The following is a 20,401-nucleotide window of genomic DNA, read 5'->3' as shown; positions in this document are numbered from 1 at the left end:
AAATAAAATAAAACTCTCCCTCTGCTCCTCTTTTCAACCTTCTGCAAAACTTGTTAAGTCCCAGGACTCGCCCACTTTCTGCCTGCAGCCAGCTGCGGGACTGAGTGGTTCCACCTCTCACAGTGCGGATGCTAAGGAAAACTCGCCAGGGTGAGACGATTAATTCCTTTTCCATCTCCCAAGGCCCTATCATTCTTAAAAAAAAAAAAAATGGTTATGGTTATATTCCTTGCACAGACTGGGGGCGGGGGTTGGCGCAAAAGATGAAGAATAATAGAGTTGTTAACAGTATTTGGTAAATGTATTCCAAACTGTTAACAAGGAAGAATTAATCCTCCAAACTTTAATAAAAGTCCTATGAAATGAGGATTAAATAGCCCTCAATAAATTAGGTCACTTTTTTCTCTCAATTTTCAAGTAATCTTTCAATATTTTGTAATGATGATAACAGAAGTACAGATACTAACACATCTCAATATCCCACTGTTGCTCTGTACTTATAAAAGGCACACTACCAGGTCTTTAGTTTTCCTATTTGTTCAAATGAACTCTGATATGTAACATTCCTGTGAGATATTAGTTCAAGAGAAATGTCTATCTTTGTAAGTTATCATCACACATAATGCTAAGTAATACAAAATATGAGTACATAAACTATATACTAAAGAACTCCAGATTGTATCATTCAGCCTAAGTACTCCTGGCATAATTTAGAATTAATAGATGTTTTAAAACACAAGTATTATGTCTATATTCAAATGATTGCTACTTGATTTTTCATAAACAGCAGTAATAAACCCAATGGCCAGCTTATTGTTATGAGGGTAACTTCATCATGCCAATGAAAAAAGACAACAAAGCTCTTTAACAGTTTCATTCTATTATATCTGACATCACAAATCATCTATTTTTCTATTTTATTGAAACACATCAATACAAAGTATGAAGAAAAGAATGGACGTTTTCAAGCAGCATGAGGTTTTAATCAGAAACATATTCCTAATTGCTAAAAAGCAAGTATGAATAAGTAATTTCATAATCTCCTTGGGTTGCCATAATTCACTATCAGGTTTACTTAAAATGGATCTGTCAAGTGTGTTTCAATTCCTATATAAGCTCTTTCATTAAAAGCAACCTACGATAATAATCAAGAGGCAGATGCTGAAATATGTAAGTAAATAACTGAAAGCCTCTGCATAAATAAACACAAATCAATGTAGTAATAAACAACACTATTGATGTAGGAATGATCGATTTTAGTTTTCTAACCTGCAATCAGAGCTTGCAATGTATAATTAAAAGTATATTTTTCAACTTCCCTAATACTACTACTACTGGAATAAATAAATAAATAAATAAACAATTCTTTCTACCAGTTCTACCTAATCTACTTTATTCCTTCTAGAGTATTTCTGATGGGATGGGAGAAGTACTCTGTTTTTTTCTAAGAAAGCTTTGCCAAACTTTAAAATGACATTATTAATTATAGAAATTATAAAAGTATCAAATAATAAAATTACCACCTAATTCTTCCTCTGAATTTTTCAACCTTTATCCCAGCCTCTAATTATTCATTCAGTACATTTTAATAGGAAAAACACACAATGGTGCTTATTAATTTTAAAGATCTTTTTCAACGGCTGTAGTACATTTTGGTTTAAAGATTATTTGGGCCTTTTATTAAAACAATAAGATGTCATTTCCTCAATACACTTCGGAAGCTCTCACACCTATACTTGCATATGGAGGCACCATGAAATAGGCAAGGAGAAAAAAAACCTGCATTGTGTTAATATTATTTCATATAATGATTGCAAAACAAACTAGTATCTGACTCAAAGAAATAAATATACTTTGGATTTCTAGAAATTCACATCTAAAACAATGTTTTAGATTTTGCTAAAAGTTAAATTTTCTTCTTGAGAATATGTATCCCTGGAAGGCCGAATTGATTTAGATTAGCAAGCACCAGTATGTGATGAGTTTGAATATTTAGATTCTGGAGAGTAATGAAAATACAGTGTTCATATTTTTTCTTCATCAACAAAGATGCTTATTTACATTCATTCTTGAATCCAGGCTTCTCAAGCACAAGCCTTTAAAAGAATGTCTTCTTTATGAAATTCAACTACTTTGAAAGGGATTTTTTTTCCTGTGTGATATCACTGGCACACAAATATTGATTTTGATTATCTTTATAATATCGTATCACAAAACACTCTCTCAGACTTCTCTCCTATCCAGGGCCAAGAATTCAAGGGCAACCAAATCCAAAAGGAAAATATCAGTTATTATTTAGGGCTAATTTAACAGATAATTTAACTTCAAACAACAATGATCAGGTCATTAAATTTCACAGCAATGAGAAAATGAAAGAACTGAGAGACAACTCTCCATAACCCCATTACAGTTTTTAATCTTCGTGCTCAATCAACGGAATCAAAAACGTCTACGCAGGAAGATATGTTTGCACCTTAAACGCATTGATTCAAAGAATGACACAATAGGAAGAGGTGAAGAGGAATAAAATTGAAGACGACGACTACAGTTTCTGGGAGTGACAGTGCAGTAGGCAAATTCAACCAGAGCCGAAAATGAATACCCAAATATGTTTGGTAACTAAACACTCCCTTTCATTCCAACACGAATCTCAAATCTGTAAACGTCCAACATGCTTTCCCCCTATGGGGCTTTTCTGCAAGATAGGGAAGATACGACCGAAGATAGGGAAAAAGGTTTTGTGCTAAGCAACAGACCACGAAAAAGACGTGGGGCATTTTATCTTAACCCGCACCCTCACAAACATAATTTGTGAGTTATTTGTTATCATTGTAAATGCCTGTTGTGATCACAACACTTTCAGAATGTCTGCCTACCTCAAGATTTGATAGAAGAGCGGGTGAAGACGGTGTTGAATTATAGAAATTGAGTCGACTTGCAGGGGAGGGCGGGTGAGGGGGAGTCGGAAGTGAACCACCTCTGTTCTGCGTTGCCCTTCCTTCCCATCACCTTTCCTAGACTGAAGATTACCGCCTGAAATCTACGCATTGGCGGAGTACTCTGCCTTGCGGAGCCCCTACCTCTCGGCAACGAGGGTCCGCCCTCAGTGCTATGGGAATTCTCACCAGAGGCTACTTCTTTTCCTGTAAGACCCCTCCACCTTGGACCACAGCCTTGGTCAGAGAGAAGCAAAATGGGGTAGGAAGCGAAGGGGGAGTCGGGTAGCAAGTGGAGAGGAGAAGAGATGTCCATTACAGAGCAAATAGTTTTATCCACTAGCCAAGAAGTGCCGAGATCTGAAACTGCACCGGGTAAACAAAAGGAAACAACTTTGGGAGGGGAAAAAAGTGGTGGAGGTGGTGGTGGGGGGGGGGGGGGGAGGATGGCACACAGAAAATGAAGAAGAAAGGGAAAAGGTAGGGAAGTGCGCCAGTCAAGGCTCTGAAGTTTCTCTTCCTGGCATCAGCCAATGTGAGCTACCAAACGTTCAGCTCTGCTTGTCCTGGGCAAGAGCGCCCTCACGTTGCTGCTCCTTGCACAGCGCCCGGCTTCGCCTTCTGCGGGGATCTCTGCCGACGCGTCCAGACAGCGCCTCTCCTTCCCGGCCACCGCGCCGCCAGCGAGGCCCCAACTCAGCAGCCTAAGTTACTTCTCCACATCGGTCCAAAACCCGAGAAAACAACGCCGCCGGGTCCCTACCCCAACGACTTCAAGTCCCACTATTAAGCCACCTCTCCATCTTCGCCCAGGAGTCCCTTAGGCTCCGGGAAGGCCAATTAATTGGACACCGCGACGAGAGTCCCAAATTCGCTTCGGGCCGAGCCAACCTGTATCTGGCGCGTGCTCTCAGCCACTCTGGGACAGCGAGGCTCTCGAGCGTACACTGACGTCTCCTAAGTGTGCATTAAGAATCAATTATTTGCCTGAGATTTCCAAAGCCAGGAACTGGGATACTCCCAGCAGGGACAAAGTCAAGCCCAGAACGGTGTTCATTTCCCTAGTCTTTCGAAGAGACAGAAGAGAAGACTCCCACACGCGCCCACTGCCTCTCCCGACCCAGAGAAGCCGGGCTAAATCCGACTGGGAGCCTGCTGTGACCCATGCCAAGGAGCTGGGGGCCAGGGCGAGCTCTAGGGAAGGTTGGCCTTGTTAGTGCAAATAGAGATAAGGGCTATCCAAAGAAGAACTTTAGAGAGAAGCAGGTTCCTGGCTCTGGAGCAAAGAGCTTTAACTGAAATAGGGGTAACTAATGACTCTGTGTTTGATCGCTAAGAACGTCCCGGAGTTCCTGCAGCAACCATAAGAATTAGAAATCATATTTCCACACAATGAATTAATTTACAGTTTGGGACCTATTTCAGTCTCCCAGTACCCTTTCTCCGTACAAGGGTGTCTCGTTTTCTCTCCATATTCCTTTGCCGTGTCTACATCCTTTTGACCTGGGGATTCACTGTGATTTCTGTCAACGTGGAAAACATTATGCATCCTTTCAGCTACATCTGTTGGTAGCGCGCCTGCTAACAAACATTTTCCAAGAAAAGGTGAACACTTAAGCCCAGGACCCCAAAGTCACGCGTTAAAACTCAGTCAAAGCAGTCAGTTACACATACTCCCTACTCCACCCCTTCCCTTCGGAAAAGCACTTTCACTTACTGATCCTGTGGTTAAGAGCGCTTCCAGTCCTGATATCCTTTTCCTCGGCATCCTTCAGACAACCTCAGGCAGAGCCTTGGGTGGAGGGGAAAAAAACAAAAACAAAACACGGTAGAAATCGGGAGGGAGACAAGAGACACAAAACCTAACAATACATCGTCTATTTGCCAGCCTGGAGCCCGCTTGGCCTACATCCTCAGAATAAGGTCCCTAGAACTGACCGCTAGGGAGGGTAATGGGTGCCTTTGGGAGCCAAAGTCTGAGGTGGATTATTTTAACTGCTGGTGATTGAGGGGAAAGGGCCCTGAAGGGAGAATAAAAATGGGGGCATGATTGGGATAGAGAAAATAAATCCTTTTTAAAAAATGCACGCAAATGAAAATCTAGCACGAAGTACTAACTGGAAAAGATCTCCAGTGCCTTTTAACTATTACAGGTAGGTAGCCTGAGGAAGAATGCAGACGTGTGTGCCTGAAAGAGAGAATCTAAATGACCTCTATTATTCCATATCTCCAGGATCTGGCCTTAAGTAGAAAAATAAATAGGGGAGAAATTTAATTCAAGTTTCACCTACCCTGCTTGTTGGAATGGCTGCGCAGATTTTCATGCTGGAGAGTTCCATCTGTCTGGCAGAAGCTGAAGTGGTGTTGGGGGCAGGTTATCTGGTGAAGTAGGAATGTACAGGAACCCCGCCCTCTAGGCACAGTTACACAACCCCAGCAACCCATCTCAGCCAGCTCTAAAACCTCTAATGATCTTCACCTTCACCCTTTGTTAGCCTAATTCTCCAACAGGCTTTTAGTCTCAAACACAACCAGCCATTTTAGCTATTTATAAAATTAATTTCCCAAAAGCAAAGTTTTCCCAATGCATGCAAATTCCTCAACAATTATGTAGAAAACACATTTTAAAAACCACACTTCTATAGACTTCAAAATATATTAAATTTATCTACGTGTTTGGGTGAAATATGCACCAACTTAAATATATGTTAATCAATACACTGCAAGACTAAATTTTTGCCTCTCTGCTTTTGATTTTATGCAAGTCACAGAAACTATATGAAGGCTGCCATGACCATAAGTATATTTGTATTAAACCTTGTTCTAGACTTTATGTTCACTTGGTTCCCAATTTTGTAACAGGCTGAAGAAACAAATTTGAAATAATACTTTTAACTCCTCTAGTTCAATTACATAATTTTTCTGTGTTTTACATATTAGTATTTTTTTTTGTTAACTTTACAACAGACAAATTCAAGTAAAATACTTTAAACCTGGAAATAAACTTTAATTTGGGATTTCAAGTTTTAAGTTTTGATCAGTTTCAGTTCCAAAATCTCACAAAGGAGAACCTTAATCTTATTAAAAACAATTATAAGTATGAAAAAAAATATCCTCAAAAAGTTTTGAAGTGTATTTCTGACATTAACTAATTTTAACCGTCAAAGGTTGGAGACAACAAGTAACACAACATTACAACCAGTTCGATGCAATAATGTATTACATGCCATTCCAGACTGTCATGTGTTTTTTGAGAAGGTAAGTTGAGGGATGATAGGATAGATCAAGGGAAATGAGATGTTCATACTGGGCTTCAGGAAGCCTTTACGAGATTCTCTCTCCATATATCTGCCTTCGTGTCTAGTATACCTAACAAACTTCCAGGCATATCCATTATATGTAATTTGGACATGGGTCCAAGCAGAACTTTTACTCCAGCACTTCGTTTCTATGAATCAAAGAAATCAGTTTTACTCTTGATTTCAAAGGATGATGTTTGCTATTAAAATTCTATTTATCTGTCAGCCAAATGGACACTTATAATCACAAATAACTATAGTTATTTAAGGTGGCCAAAAAAAATTCATGCAGGAAAACTTTCTTCTATACCTATATCCCTTTACCTCGCCACAAAAGTTCAACTTTCTTTTTAATATTTAGTAAGCAAAATTCTGTATTTCCCCTGTATTAATACATTCTTATTCCACAAATAAAATCCATGGCAAAAGCAAGCAATAAATCATCACCATTTTTCAGCTTGGACACACGCCTCTCTTTGAGCTATTTCAGTTAAAAATGTATAATGGGGATTTCCTTTGCCTAAAACCATTCACTTGGACTTTATTGCTATTTTTAATATCGGCCATAAATTTGGCTTTTAAAACAATAATTTGTTTGGGAGATGTTTTTATGCTTCATTCTGAATAACTTAAATTTCAAGGAAACTTGAACCTCTGGTTAAACTGTTGTTATACTAAGAAAATAAAATCATGTCTAATTGCTTAAAGGAGATAATTAAACTAACTGTCTTGGTCTATTTTTGTCCATTCCCCGTTTGTGTATATTTGGTTCCAACTCTTAATTTTCCTGGCCTTTATATTCTTTCTTAGGCCTCTCTCTCTCTCTCTTTATCACTCACCTTATCTCTCTCTCTCTCTCATTCACTCTTTTTGGTGGTAATTATTTTTTCACCACAAAGATCCTCTCTCCTTCTCTCTCTTTTCCTGTCTCCTCTCCACAATCCACCCCCTTCTATTTTCCAGTATTAAGTATTCAGCATTTCAATTTCAAATCTATTCCAGTAAGCTTGCTTCTCCCTTAGGTGTTCTTTTTTTTTTTTTTTTTTTTTTTTTTTTTTTTTTTTTTCCTCCTCCTGAGCAACTCTTTAAGTGTTTGCTGATAACATCTTAGGGACAGATTATTTTTCATTGGGCCCATTGTAAGAAGTAACCAGCTTATTGCAGTACTGCAGAACACATATCAGACTATACAATTGTAACAAATGAACAACTTGTCCTCCACAGATTCACCACAGGATCCAATTAGTTACTAAACCTTTTACTAGGGTTTTCTAATTATTTTCTGCAATTATAGCTATCGGGCTGCCTGAAACAATTCAAAAAATGTTTTCATTTTGTCTCACATATATACACATATACAGTATATGCATACATATGCATATGGCAAGTTAAAACAAAATTATGACTAAGCAAAAGGAACAAACTTCTAGATTGAATTACACAGACATTTAAAAGGGAATCAAAGAAATACCTCTACATTGTGAAAATTAAGAACAGAGGCATTTTACTTCTGAATGTCTAGAATTCTAAATTGTTATAATTTCAAAATAAAATATAAACATTGATCTGCAAGTCATTACAACAGGTGATCACTTCAGCAAAATCTATATTGCAACTTCAGCACATCTTTATTAGAACTCTTTCATTGTGGGTAAACAGCCACAAAAATAAATGCTGACTTCGAAAGTATAAATACAAATATTTAAACAAAAATGTTTGCAGCATTCATAGCGCAAATTGTACCTGAACTGAAGGGCTCTGTGTGTCTATACATATTACATATGTGTGCATTATATTCACTTCTATCTAACCATATACATATATTTATTTATAATTTGCCAAGCTCTATTAACAATATACCTGAAACAAAATATATAAAAAGCATTCTATTAACTGATTTGAAAATAAACACAGGGTAAACAACTATGCACATAAAAATTAAATTATATCTTTTTGCTGTATATCCACAGAAACTTACAGGTATCAGCTGAAAAGCCTATACTTTGTTTAAAGCTAGTGTTTAAATAGGCTGCTCCTTGTAAAATTCCTTCACAAAGGGAAAAATACTATTTTCATTTTTAGAGTCAGTTCAAATTAAAGGAGCAGTTTAAATTTTAGTTTGGCTGAAAAAGCCTTTGAATTCCCTATAACTTGATAGGTCTTTAAAAAATTAGCTCTACTTAATAAAAGAGACAAAAGTATCAAGATATATATGAATTTAGCCTATTTTTTATTTCTGTGTGTTCATAGTAAACATTTTTGTAAGTGACAAACACGGGCATATGACCACAGTATCACAATCAAGAAATTTTAAGACAACATTAACAATCACTCAAATTTATGCGGCATTTGCGCAACACAGGTTACATATTTGCAAGGTTTACCTATAAGTACAATAGGTATTAACATTTCACTACATTTAGAAAAAATAAAAGTGACCTGTTAGTGACCACATACATCAAAATATACACAACACAAACTGAAGGCAATCGTTAATTTTGTCCCCTTCTGATTCAATTGAATGGGCAGTGTTGCCAACTGAAACAACTTTCCTTTTTGTTTGTTTTAATACTTAGTATACCAAGTGCATTTTCTAGAACCCAATCTTTGGTCTAAAAGTAAACAAAAGAAAAAAAAAAAAAACAGTTCTTTAAAGAAAAGGACAAAACAGTAAATGGCCAAAATAATTTCTTGGGCACCTTTACTACGAATGCTTCTTAAATACAAATTACAGTTTAACATTTTAAAACTCTCCCCATAATTTAGGTTGTTATCAAGGTCTGCGTCCACCATGTAAATCCATGATAACTTATAATACTGCACACATGGAAATCTGGCGGCTCTTAGAGATAGACTTGTCAGGTTTGAATGAAATGGCAAAGCAGTCACTATTTAGATACACATTCTACTATAATTTTGACTTCCAAACCTTATATTCTACAATGTATTCTCCCCACATTGCACCTCGCTGACACTCCACACCTTGTTAGAATAATAAACAACCCTAGAGACTGAACAAACGTACAGAAATGGGAGGGGGGGGCTTAATAAAAAATACCTGGACTTATTTTTTTAATTATCATTTACAATGCAAATGTGTGTAAAACGTTCACTTACAGTCTGGTCCCAGGGATGTTAATGTATTAAAGGGTTGGAAGAAGACCCCTGATTTTGATGTGTGAAATAATCAGACAGTCCCCCGGACAGTCCCGTCGTAAAACTTGGCAAAGAGGGTCTTAAAGACTCACAGGGCAGGGTCGAGGGGGCCTGCGGCGACGTGGAGGAGGACGCGGCCCTGGCGCTCATGGACGTGCTGCTCTGCGAAGTCATTGACGGGTGCGGGACGTGGGGGAAAAAGTAACTGGTCTGGCCCGCGAGCAGGTTGACGGAGCAGGGGTTGAGGGAGTAGGTCCCGGAGCAGGGCACCGACAGGCCGCAGGGCACGGAGGCGGCGAGCGCGGCGGCCGTCAGGTGGTGCGTGGCGTACGGGATCTCCCCGTTGACCAGCCGGTCCACGCTCAGGCCGTTGGCCGTGGAGAAGGAGTGGTTGTTGCCCAGCGAGTTCTGAGTCAACACGGAGCTGTAGGGCATGGGGTGGCTGGGGTAGGCCGACGTGGTGCCGTTGTAACTCAAAGTGCTGCTGGCGCGGGGGTGGTGCAGGGACAGGAAGGGCGACATGGGCCAGTAGAGGGAGCCGGCGCGGTCCATGAAGGTGAGGCCGGTGGAGGTGAGGCGCGCGCCGCGCTTGAAGGCCAGCTTGGCCCGCGACGTGGTGGAGCGCCGCCGCAGCTTGCCCGTGGTGCCGCCGATGAACACGTCGTCGCTCGACGGGTCCAGCATCCAGTAGTTGCCCTTGCCCGGGTCGTCGTAGTGGCGCGGCACCTTCACGAAGCACTTGTTGAGGGACAGGTTGTGGCGGATGGAGTTCTGCCAGCCCTGCTTGTTCTCGCGGTAGTAGGGGAAGTTCTTCATGATGAACTCGTAGATGCCGTTGAGCGTCAGCCGCTTCTCGGGGCTCTGCCGGATGGCCATCATGATGAGCGCGTTGTAGCTGAACGGCGGCTTCTCGTACTTGCCGTTCTTCTTCTCGCCCTCCTTGCCCCCCTCCCCGTCCTTGCCGCCCTCGCCCGCCCCCTTCTTCTCCTCCCCCCCGGCGCCGGCGCCCTTCTCCTTCTCGTCCGGCCCGACGGGCGCCAGCTCCCCGGGCCCGCCGCCCGGCTCGCCCTTGCCGCCCAGCCCGTCCGCTTTGGCCCCGTCCAGGGCGGCGGTCGGCGGCGGCGGCGGCGGCGGCGGCGGCAGCAGCAGCTGCTGGGGGCCCTTGTCGTCGTCGGCGGCCGGGGCGCCCCGCGCCTGAGGGGGCTGCGGGGCCGGGGGCGGCGGCGGCGGCGGCGGCGGCTGCTGCTGCGGCGGCGGCGGCGGCGGCTGCGGGGCGGGCGGCGGCGGGTGGTGGTGGTGGTGGTGGTGGTGGTGGTGGTGCTGGGGGTGGTGGCTGTTGTGGTGGCCGTGGCTCGCGTGGTGGTTGTCGTTCTGGACCGCCTCGGGCACCAGGCTGTTGATGCTGAACGAGGACTTGGGGATCATTTTCACCTCTTTCCTATCTCCCATGTCCAGCATCACCCAGTCGTCGGGGGGAAACGGCGGCGGCGGCGCGGGAGCGGGACGGCGGCGCGGCGGGCGGCGGCGACCGGCGGGTGCCGAGCGGGGCGCGGGGGGCGCGGGCGGCAGCGGCGGCACTGAGCGCTCCGGAAGCAGCGCAGTTGGACCGCAGGCTCGGGCGCTGGCAAGTCATGTAGCAAAAGCAGCAACCACCCCTCAGGAATTAGAAAAAAAAAAAAAAAAAAAAAAAAAAAAAGGAAAAGAAAAAAAGAAAGAAAGAAAAAAGAAACAACCACCGCCCCGGGGGTGAAGCTCCCTCGCTCCCAACTGTACTTCTTGGTCTCCCCCCCACCCCCCGCTCCCCCCCCCCGCTGCTTCCTCCTCCTCCTCCTCCTCTCGCAGCAGCAGTCACAGCAGCAGCAGCAGCAGCCCAAAGGGGGGGAGAGCCGGGCGGCGGGCGGGCGCGTCCCGGAGCGGCCGCGGCGAGGCTGGGGAGACAGCGATCGAGGCGGCTATAGCCACAATTAATTTTCCGAGCTACAGGCGCACACTAGGGCTGTAAAAAAATTTTTGGTTTAACCTTTCCTACCGCTGGGCCAATCAGAGCCGGCGGCGTGCGGGAGCGTCTCTTTCGCCGTCGACCAATCGGAGGGGCCGGGCCCACCCACCCCCGCCCCGCCCGCCGGCTGCCGCCCCCTCGGGCGCTCGCCTCCCCCTCTCCGCGGGCCTCGGACCCCGCGGCCGCGCCGAGCCGCGTAGGGATACGCCGGCAGGAGCACGCGGTGCCGCAGCCCTTCCCTGCGCCCCTGCGCCCCTGCGCCCCCGCCACCCCCTCCAGCCCGCCGGCTCCGCTCCACCGAAGTCCCCTCCTAGGGCCAATAGCTCACATTTCCGGCTTCCTCCTCATTGTACTGGGTCATTTTCGTTTGAGCGTCAATATTTGTCCTTAGCGATTAAAGTTTGTATCCAATTTTATTTTTGAAAGCAGGGGTGGTGGTGGTGGCGGCGGCAGTGGGAAGAGTGGGCGTGCAGGGAGAGGATGCAAGGAGAGGGCAGGAAATGGAGGAGGTAGAGAGGAGAGGCACTACTTTTCCGAGTCGGCCCTGCAGGCCCGGGTCTGGCATTTCTGGGCCCTTAGGAAAATTGTGCCCTTTGTAGGTAATACTCTGGCGCAGCTTTGGATAAGGAGGGATTCGAGGCCCACCGCTGGCTCGTGTGTGTGTGTCTGTGGGGGGGGGGGTGTCCTTTACCTCGGGGGAGGAGAGTGTGGGAGAGCTTTCAGAGCGATGGGATGAGGAGGAGGAAGTCGGCAGAGGAGCGCGGGGCCAAACAGGGGTTACTTACTCGATTCCTGAGGCCTGGGAGGTGGCGAGCTCGGGTCTCCGGCGCCGCGAGGAAGCCCGGCCTGGGGCTCCCGGTGCTACTGCGGCGGGCGGGGGCCGCTCAGTAGTGGGCGCCTCTGATGGCCTTCCGAAATGAGAGGTGCCCAGAGAGAAAACAGTACCAAACAATCTCGAAATAAATCAGGTAACACATGCTATATACGTGTGTCTCTTCCTTTCCCTTCTCTCCTGCTCCAGAACGTCGCTCACGCGCGGGGTGACTCGATGTCGTTTTCTCCTTGCTGCTCCAGTCTCAGCTTCTAATCCGAATTGGAAGCGGGTAGCTGCGAGCGATCACCCTGGAAATATTTTCGTTTTGCTTGTTGACAATGGAGGGAAAATAAGGGTGGGCGTCTTATTTCTTTCCGGGTTTTTTTTTGTTTTTTTTTTTTTTAAGCTTTCCTATTTTCACTCCTTCTTTTTTTCTTTCCGTTTCTCAAATGCTTTTATATTGTGCGGGCCTCATTCCTGAAATAACAGTATACTGAAGCCAGCGCTTGCCCACCCTGAGTGCTGCTGGAAAGCACCAGGGAGTCTTGGGAACGTCGATCCCGCAGTCTCAGCTTCTTGGGCTTTGGAACTGGGAAGGTTCGGTTGAAGGTTGAAGTGAATGGGGAAATTGCGAATCGGGGGCTTTAAAAGGATCCCGTGGCCAGGGGCAGGGCTAAGGCCCAGCATTTCCCAGGGATTGGAATTTAGTGGGGAGCACATTGATCAAAGGCTGTTTCATCCCACTTGGGCACGAACCATACCACATTTTACGGAGGATGTAGCCCCAGAGAAGAGGGAGGTGGAGAAGAAGCATAAATGAAAAGCACTTTTCCCTTCCTCTGTAAGGTAAATAATTATCAAACGTAAGCATTTCTTCACTTTGATAAATTCTCAGTTAAGATATCTGGCAGATTTGGTATTTAAGCAAACGAAGGAAGGAAAATTGGTGCTTATGCTTGATATTAAAGTTAAATTGTAACATAAAGAATGCAATTGATGAATGCTTAGGATAATAGGGGGTTATTCCGTCCTCCCCACCCCCAGTCTTGAGAAAGAGAGAGAGAGAGAGAAGGCGGGGGAGGAAACTTTGGAGAGAATAATAGATAATTACAAATAGCTAGTGAATTTTAAATATACATCTATTAGGAGTGCCACAAAGGGGCTTTGAATATTGGTCTAACCTCAAATGTCCTTCCATTGTATGTATGTATCTTTTCCTATGCCTACATATCTTCTCACTTTAAAACAAACTGTATTTACATGTGGAAAAATTCAAGGTTTCCAACAATCAGTGCTAATAGTGACATGGCCCCAAACATTGATTTCCACCCTCTGGATTTCTCGCAGAGTCGGGTGAGCTAATGGGCTTTGCCTGCCGGCTGGAGAGATCTGTGGGCCTTCCCCTTCCTGCTCATTTTTCCTCCTCCCACTCTACTCCCCTCCTCAGGCCCGTTCTTCCTACTTTTCCTCAACTCTCCTTCCTCCCTCCTCCCCTCCTTCTCCCTCCTTCCCCCTTAACTCCCCCCACCCCTTCCCCCCTCCCTCCATTCCTCTCTCCATTCCTCCACCTACTCCTCCCAATTTCTCCCCCTATAGCCCCCCTTCTCACCACCACTTATAATGGCACACAGGGCTCCCTCTGAGGTGGACGGCCCGGTACGTTTTCGTAGTCGGTCTAGCGTGAAATGATTCGGTGTAACCGGATTCTTGGGAAAGGACAGGTTACGTAAACATTTACTGATGTGGAGTAACTATACTATTTGTACTCTGATATGCAGGAAGGAAAGTGTTGATTAACACAGAAGAAAAAAAAACGAAATTAGCTGATTGCATGCTCATAAGTGCAAGCTGTCATTGAACTGCTTTTAAAATAGACACAGCTGGGTGTTTGTGTTGAAAAATTTCTTGTGTTTTTGCTAATACTGAAATAAGCATGATTTTGTATACCAAACATTTTCAGATCATTAAAATTTGTAATCTGTGCTGGTTTTAAACACAAAGAAAAGAAACAGAATCATTTCGATGTAAAATTTGCTGATATTATATTAACTCAATCAGGTCTGTACAAATTGTGCATTGTGCCTCCTAAAATCTGTTTGATCAATTTAATACACAAAGTGCCAAACGTGGGTATTGTTTGTTAACATTGGACATTTTATTCAAATCCGAGCTCAGCAGCAAACTGGAGGAGCATTCCTTCAATACAACACCAACTCTGACTGATGAATTTTTAATGTTTTAAGGTGTTTCTTAGGTCAAAGCTGAGCGTGCATTGTTTTGTAATCCTTATAGAATTTTAGCAGGTGAAAATAAGTTTTTCTTCTGTTTACTTTCAAATAGCAAAAACTGGGGTTTGCTAATGAGCACTGTAATAATCTGATTTTACATACCAGGAGCTCATATTAACTGGGAAAATGTTTTGCATTCAAATTAAGAATGTGTTATATAGTGTAAGGATTGCATGAATACAAGTCTCTCAAAAAAGGATATTATTATAGGAATAAATAGTACATGGTTTAATATTTTAAAATTTGTTCTTTCTAATGACAAATTTGTAATCTGGCAAGAAGTGAGTTTTAATTCCTTTTAATAATTTCAATTGCACTTTATGTTGAGATAGGGTGATAAATATATATGTATATATACACATATGTGTATATCTATATATGTATATATAGCTTATTCAACAAAACATGCACTGTTTACTCAGCAGCCCCTGTTTACCTTTTTAAAAGAACTGCTACTAGCTGACATGGAGGGGGAGGGGGGTCCTGGACATAGTATTGTGCAAGTTGAAAGTCTCTGGATGTATATCCTACCTGTCAATTTGGGTGCAAATTGGATTTGAAGGCCTGCCTCTGTCCAACTTGGGCCTCTTCCCAAAGCACTTGAAACCAGCCCCCTTCTGTCCCTGTGATTACCTTCAGAAGACAGAGGGAATCAGTTGTCTGAGACCTGAAACAAATTCTTTATCATTCTAATTTTTTTTCTCATGATCAATCTAATCTTGATCCCTCACACAGGCATCTACAAATGTGTATGTGTAGTATTAATGAATAAAAACAGAAGTCAGAGTAAATGTAATTTTCTGGTATATGTCACAGTAAACTTCTCTTGCTCTGTCTGCAGTCCCCCATCTCCCCCAAAGAGGTCAGGCCCTGTAAAGAGTGAGCAGCTCCAAGGGAAGAATTGCTTAGGAAATGAATTAGATTATTCCTTCTGGAGTTTTAATTAATAACCAAGGCTCCACAGCATACTTCATTTGAGTAGGGAGCAGAACATTTCATTTTTCCTTTTGGCGGTGTCATTTAAGTCTTCCTTAGGGCCTGTTTCCCATTTTTGGTCAGTGATTTGCCTCTTTTCTTCTTGCTACCTGCTGGTTAAAGGAGGGTGGGCCCCACTTACCCAAAATCCACCCTGCTGTCCACTCCCTGGACAGGGTGTCCTTGGAGTGGCACCCAGCACCAAACTCTAGCTAAAGCTCTCTTCCTGCAGATGCACAGAGAATTTCTGACCTTGTGACGTTTGGGAGTGAGGGGATCCTATGCAGAGGCATCAAGGTATTTCCAGAGATCCTGTGGTAAGCAAGGTCTGCCCTCTCTGGAGCCAACTCGTCTGTAATATCTTCCTAACAGCAGGTAATGGTGCTAACATTTAGTGATTAGAAGTTACTCTTTAGCGTGTTGTATCCTTGTTCCGTGGGTTTTGGTTACAGGTTATACGATTAGGTTTGCGAGAACAGTAGTGAACTAAACTTCTCAGTAAGAGGTCTTCACACCAGGGAAGTGTTACTTTCCTGCAGCAGCCCTGCCTCATCACTCATTAGGGAGCTGCAGGTTGTCAGCGGCTGCTCTCAGCGCGCGCGCACCCTCAACGTCCCCGGGGGCGCGCACATTTTCAAGTGTGTGTACACACACACTCACACACACACAGCACTAAAACTAAATTAAGAAGCCGATGATTAAGACAAGCGTCTACTAGGCCTGTCATTTCAGCATCCTTCCATCATAACATTGTGGCACCGGCAATTTTGCTTGAGAACTTCGAGTAAAAAATATCTATGGGAGAGCCTCGTATATGAGAGTGGAAATGTTTAGCTTGTATAAGCTAGGGAGCCACTTCAAAAGCGAGAAAGTCCAAGGTGAAGAAGAGGAGCAGGAGGAGGAAGAGGACCAGGATGAGGAGAAGGCCTTGACAGAGACCCCTAAGATTCTCCAGGAAAGTCTCTGTGAGCTGCCAGGTGTTCCAGGCTCTCTGAAGCCAAGTACTTCCGCAGCCAAGAGAAAAGTCCCCGTGATCATCAGCAAAATGTGCATGGGAGAAGCTTTGTCCCGACATTACCCAAAGAAGAATCAGGCGCGGAAAGATCCGCGGTTAAACACCACCAGAGGCCCAAGGGACCTTTAGTCTCTGGAAAAACTTCTCAGTCGAATACTCTGTACAGCGTCTTGTAAACATTGTAAACATAATGTCCACTACCCTTTCACTTGTTTCTCATTACTTGCCAGTGCCCTCCAGAGGGTAAGTGATTTGCTGAAGGACTTGAGTCCCTGATAGTGTGTGGACAGATCTGTTTCATTTTTAGATCTGATCTAGTTGTGAGAAATGGTCCTACACTGGGGAAGTGCCCCTGAGAGGCCAATTCCTATTTTTCCTCTAGTTGCCAAAGGAAATGGTGCAGTCAGTGCTTCAAAGGAGACAAGGGAAGCTCAACAAACAAACAAACAATAATAACAAAACAAAGAGTTGAACGGGTGTTGGTGAACTAGAATGAAGGAGGCTAGAGCTCAGGTCCTTAGTTTTAACCCCCAGCTCTATCCCATAAGGGAGAAAGTGAGACTTGGCAAAAGCCAGTCCACGAAACAATACTACCTTGAATTGTCCATCAGTGGGGCACTGAAAGAGAAAAAGGAAAACAGCTTTATAAATACATATCGAGCTGAAAGAAAAACTTATAGGGCTAAAAATGCTGACCTCTTAAGAGTCGGAGCTCCTAAGTATCCCCTAACTGTTCTTAATTAGTTGGTGCTTCAATGCGATTTCTAATAGAAGCCTCAATCTACTTCGGGAAGTGTTATAGAACCTTTCTGAGAACCTGTGTGCCTGTGTGTGGGTGGGGGAGGGGAGCGGTGAACCAAGACTTCTGTTTTGAAGCACACCTCCAAATGGTCCCCCAGATACGAGTTGTGTGAGAAAAGATGGAAAGGTGTGACTCCCCCGCAATTATTAGCTGGTCACCTTTGAACTAGTCACCGCTCAATAGTTTAATGTACACGAAAAACACTCCGAACAGTTCAATGTCCTTGTAAGAGATTAATAAGTATCTTATAGGAAATGCTTGCACCCACTGAAGGTCTGAAAAAATGAGAGGAGGGAAAACTTCCTAAGTGTGTAAGCAAGCCAAGGAGGCACGCAGAGAACCCTTCACCCCAAAGTCTCCCTTCGCGTGGGGAAAGTCATATCTACTAATCAAATTTATCTGCTTTCTTTCAAAAAACCTGAGTGGACAAACCAATGGGCAAATTTTTACTTTGTGCTCATCTTACACCCACTTGGCTCTCACTCTCCGGTGTCGGTTCCGGTAGGTCTTCCCACCCCACCAGCACCCCCCGCCCCCGCCGCACCCAAGCCAGGGAAAATCTGTTGGAGCAGCGTTACTCAAAAGGTCCAGCCCTTCTCCCTCCGCTGCCCACCCCCTTGAGGTTTTAACTGCGAGGGTTTCCTTTGAGGAGCATCGCGGAGCTGGGGCTCCCAGGTCTGCGCGCTGGCTGCTCCCTACGCTTACCCGCGAGCTCGCCCTGCGCTCCTTTGTTGCAGAGGCTTGCCGAGCGCAATCGAGCCAGAGGCCTTGATTCTAGGCGTCATCTCTCCAGAGGTCCCCCACCCCTTAAAGTTAGCTTTTCAGCCTAAGTATCTCGTTTTTTGGCACATCAGACCAGATACACATACATATCAATAATTTTGGGCTAAGAGGTCATCTGCCACGGTAAACGCGGGGAAATAGAAAACAGTTAAAGGTTTGGAGCTTGTATTTCTATAAGGCTCGAAACATCTCAGAGTTAAAAGACTGAGGTGCATGCAGGTGATGTGAATTCAAATATTCAATTGCACATAATGGGTATTGAACCCAGTCGGGGAGAACAGTCATACCCGTATTTCTCTCCCGCTCTTTGGAAGGAGTCGTATGCGGGGAGGAGAGCGGAGGACAGACTAAGCTACTGGTAGAGCGGTATCAGGAGCGAGTTACCGTTATCTTGTGTAAACAAAACAACTCCACTCCTTCCACTCCTTTGTGTCAGAATCAACAACATCAAAGGTGTGGGTATTGGGGGGAGGGTTACTTTTATTTTTAAAACAACCCTATATTCTTCTTCACCAATTTTAGTATCTTCCTTCTGGATTTGTCCTAAGGCACGCAGGAGAGAAAGTAACGTTCGAGAAAAAAGCTGGGTCGGCAAGTTTGGCTCCCGAGCCTGTGAACTATGAATCACCGCGGTGAAGAGTTTTTCTTTTTCTTTTTCCTTTTTTTTTTTTTTTTTTTTTTCTCACCCTCTTCTTTTCTCCCGGAGCCTGAGCTTGTTAGATAAGATAGAGGAGGCTACAAGGAAATAGAAACGCTGAAAAAGCCCAGCTCCTTTGGAGAGCAGCCTGTGGGTCTGGCAGGCGGCTGCCGCGCGCTCTCCCCCAGCTGAGGGGCACCGAGCTCGCTCCGGAGCTGTCCCAACTTGGGCCTCCTCGGCTGCCCGCAGTGCAAGACACCAAGCTCACACCGCTGCCTTGTCCGTCTTTCCTTGTGGCCTTAGAATAAACACTACGAAAGAAGAGAGAACAGCCTCTATTTGAGCTGAGTGTCCTGTTCTCCCGCTCGAAACACAAAACAGGGCCCGCAAGTTTTCCTAGAAGAAGTCCCAATCACAAAACAGTTGGAGGGTGGGAAACACTAGAGAAGTCTGGAATTACACATGAAACATTATTTTCCTAATTAGTTAAAAATAATTCTCTTTTCCTATTTATATGCATATGCACGCTACTGATTACACGTCCCTATTTACTTGAAAAAAATACTTGGAGTATCTTTAGTACACACTGCTTATTCTTTGTCCCCTTGAACATTTACAGCTGATAGTTTGGCTGGTTGGTATCAATTAGCACTGGATTTTGCCCCAGGATTGCTCCCCAGGGCGGACAAGTGGAATCAACTCATCTCCAGCGACTTTTTCCCTGCTCACGTGCATATCCACGCCAGGGCTTCAGAAGCAGTTCAAAATCTCCATCCTTGGTTTCATTTGATTTTGTTGTTGTTATTGATAAATACTGGGTCATACACCAGCCACTTGTCAGAGCCTTTGGCTCCATCTCGCAGCTGCAGCTCCTATCGGGACGTTTGAGTCCTGTTCTAGGAACTGGAAGTACTTACTGGGAAAAGAATTACACATTCTCTGCTCCTTCAGTTTTGGAGATGATCCCTTAAGATCATAACGTCTGTCTGCTTGCTGTCACATTTATTTCTTGATTGTTCTGCTATGTGAACAATGGGAAGATGTGTGCATCTTTCCCCCTATCTTTTAAAAACAATGATGGAAATCATTTTAAAAAAGAGGTGAGGGGGACGAAGTATTGATCCCAGTCCTTTCCGTATATTTGGAACCAAAAGAACATAGGCAAACAGATAATTGTTTTAATTGGCAAGGGGTGGGTGGCTTGGTAGGTAGGCCCTTTGGGGCTTGTGTAATTGGAGTAATATATACAGTTTATCTTTTAGCTGCGCCGCATATATTCTTTCCCTTGATACATATTGCACATGAACTGAATCCGTAGTCTACTTGTCTTAGCACGTTTGAAGCCCCAGACACCCAACAGTATCATTACAGGAAAGAGACAAAGACTTAAGGCAGGGAGGTGACTACCTTTGGGGCCAATGGGGAATTTATCTTGACGTTGAACTTTTTTAGGAAGCGCACTCACTGGCTCAGACTCCCTTGCTGCGCAGAGTTCAGGTCTTCTCCAAGCTGAAGTGCAGGGAGGGGGTGTGGAAGAAAAACAACTGATTTTTGACATTTCGAAGGGACTCTTTCTATTTATCAGTGTTACCGAAGTGTACGTTACTGGAGAAACAACAAAACAAGCATAGAGCTGCAATTTTCAAGAAAATAAGATCCCCAAATATAAAAATAAAAAAGTAGCAGATAAGATGTAT

The 20,401-nt window shown here is 44.2% G+C and overlaps 1 protein-coding gene and 1 long non-coding RNA gene across 2 annotated transcripts in view; one reads left to right on the top strand and one right to left on the bottom strand.

Annotated features, from left to right (window-relative positions):
• Window positions 1-8,444: 8,444 nt before the first annotated feature.
• FOXG1 (forkhead box G1) lies at window positions 8,445-12,809 on the bottom strand. The gene is made up of 2 exons (XM_010334975.3): window positions 12,176-12,809; window positions 8,445-11,012 (listed from the first exon to the last, which is right to left on the bottom strand). The coding sequence occupies exon 2, from the start codon at window positions 10,847-10,849 to the stop codon at window positions 9,371-9,373; it is 1,479 nt and encodes a 492-aa protein (XP_010333277.3). The 5' UTR covers window positions 10,850-11,012; window positions 12,176-12,809; the 3' UTR covers window positions 8,445-9,370.
• Window positions 12,810-12,937: 128 nt separating this feature from the next.
• LOC141583564 (uncharacterized) overlaps window positions 12,938-20,401 on the top strand; it is a 46,162-nt gene continuing 38,698 nt past the window's right edge. Inside the window, exon 1 of the long non-coding RNA XR_012516220.1 lies at window positions 12,938-13,050. This is a non-coding gene — a long non-coding RNA (uncharacterized LOC141583564). The remainder of the gene's footprint in view (window positions 13,051-20,401) is intronic.

Source organism: Saimiri boliviensis, chromosome 2 (genome assembly GCF_048565385.1).
Source record: "Saimiri boliviensis isolate mSaiBol1 chromosome 2, mSaiBol1.pri, whole genome shotgun sequence".
Classification (NCBI taxonomy): domain Eukaryota; kingdom Metazoa; phylum Chordata; class Mammalia; order Primates; family Cebidae; genus Saimiri; species Saimiri boliviensis.
This window is presented reverse-complemented; position numbering and strand designations above follow the sequence as displayed.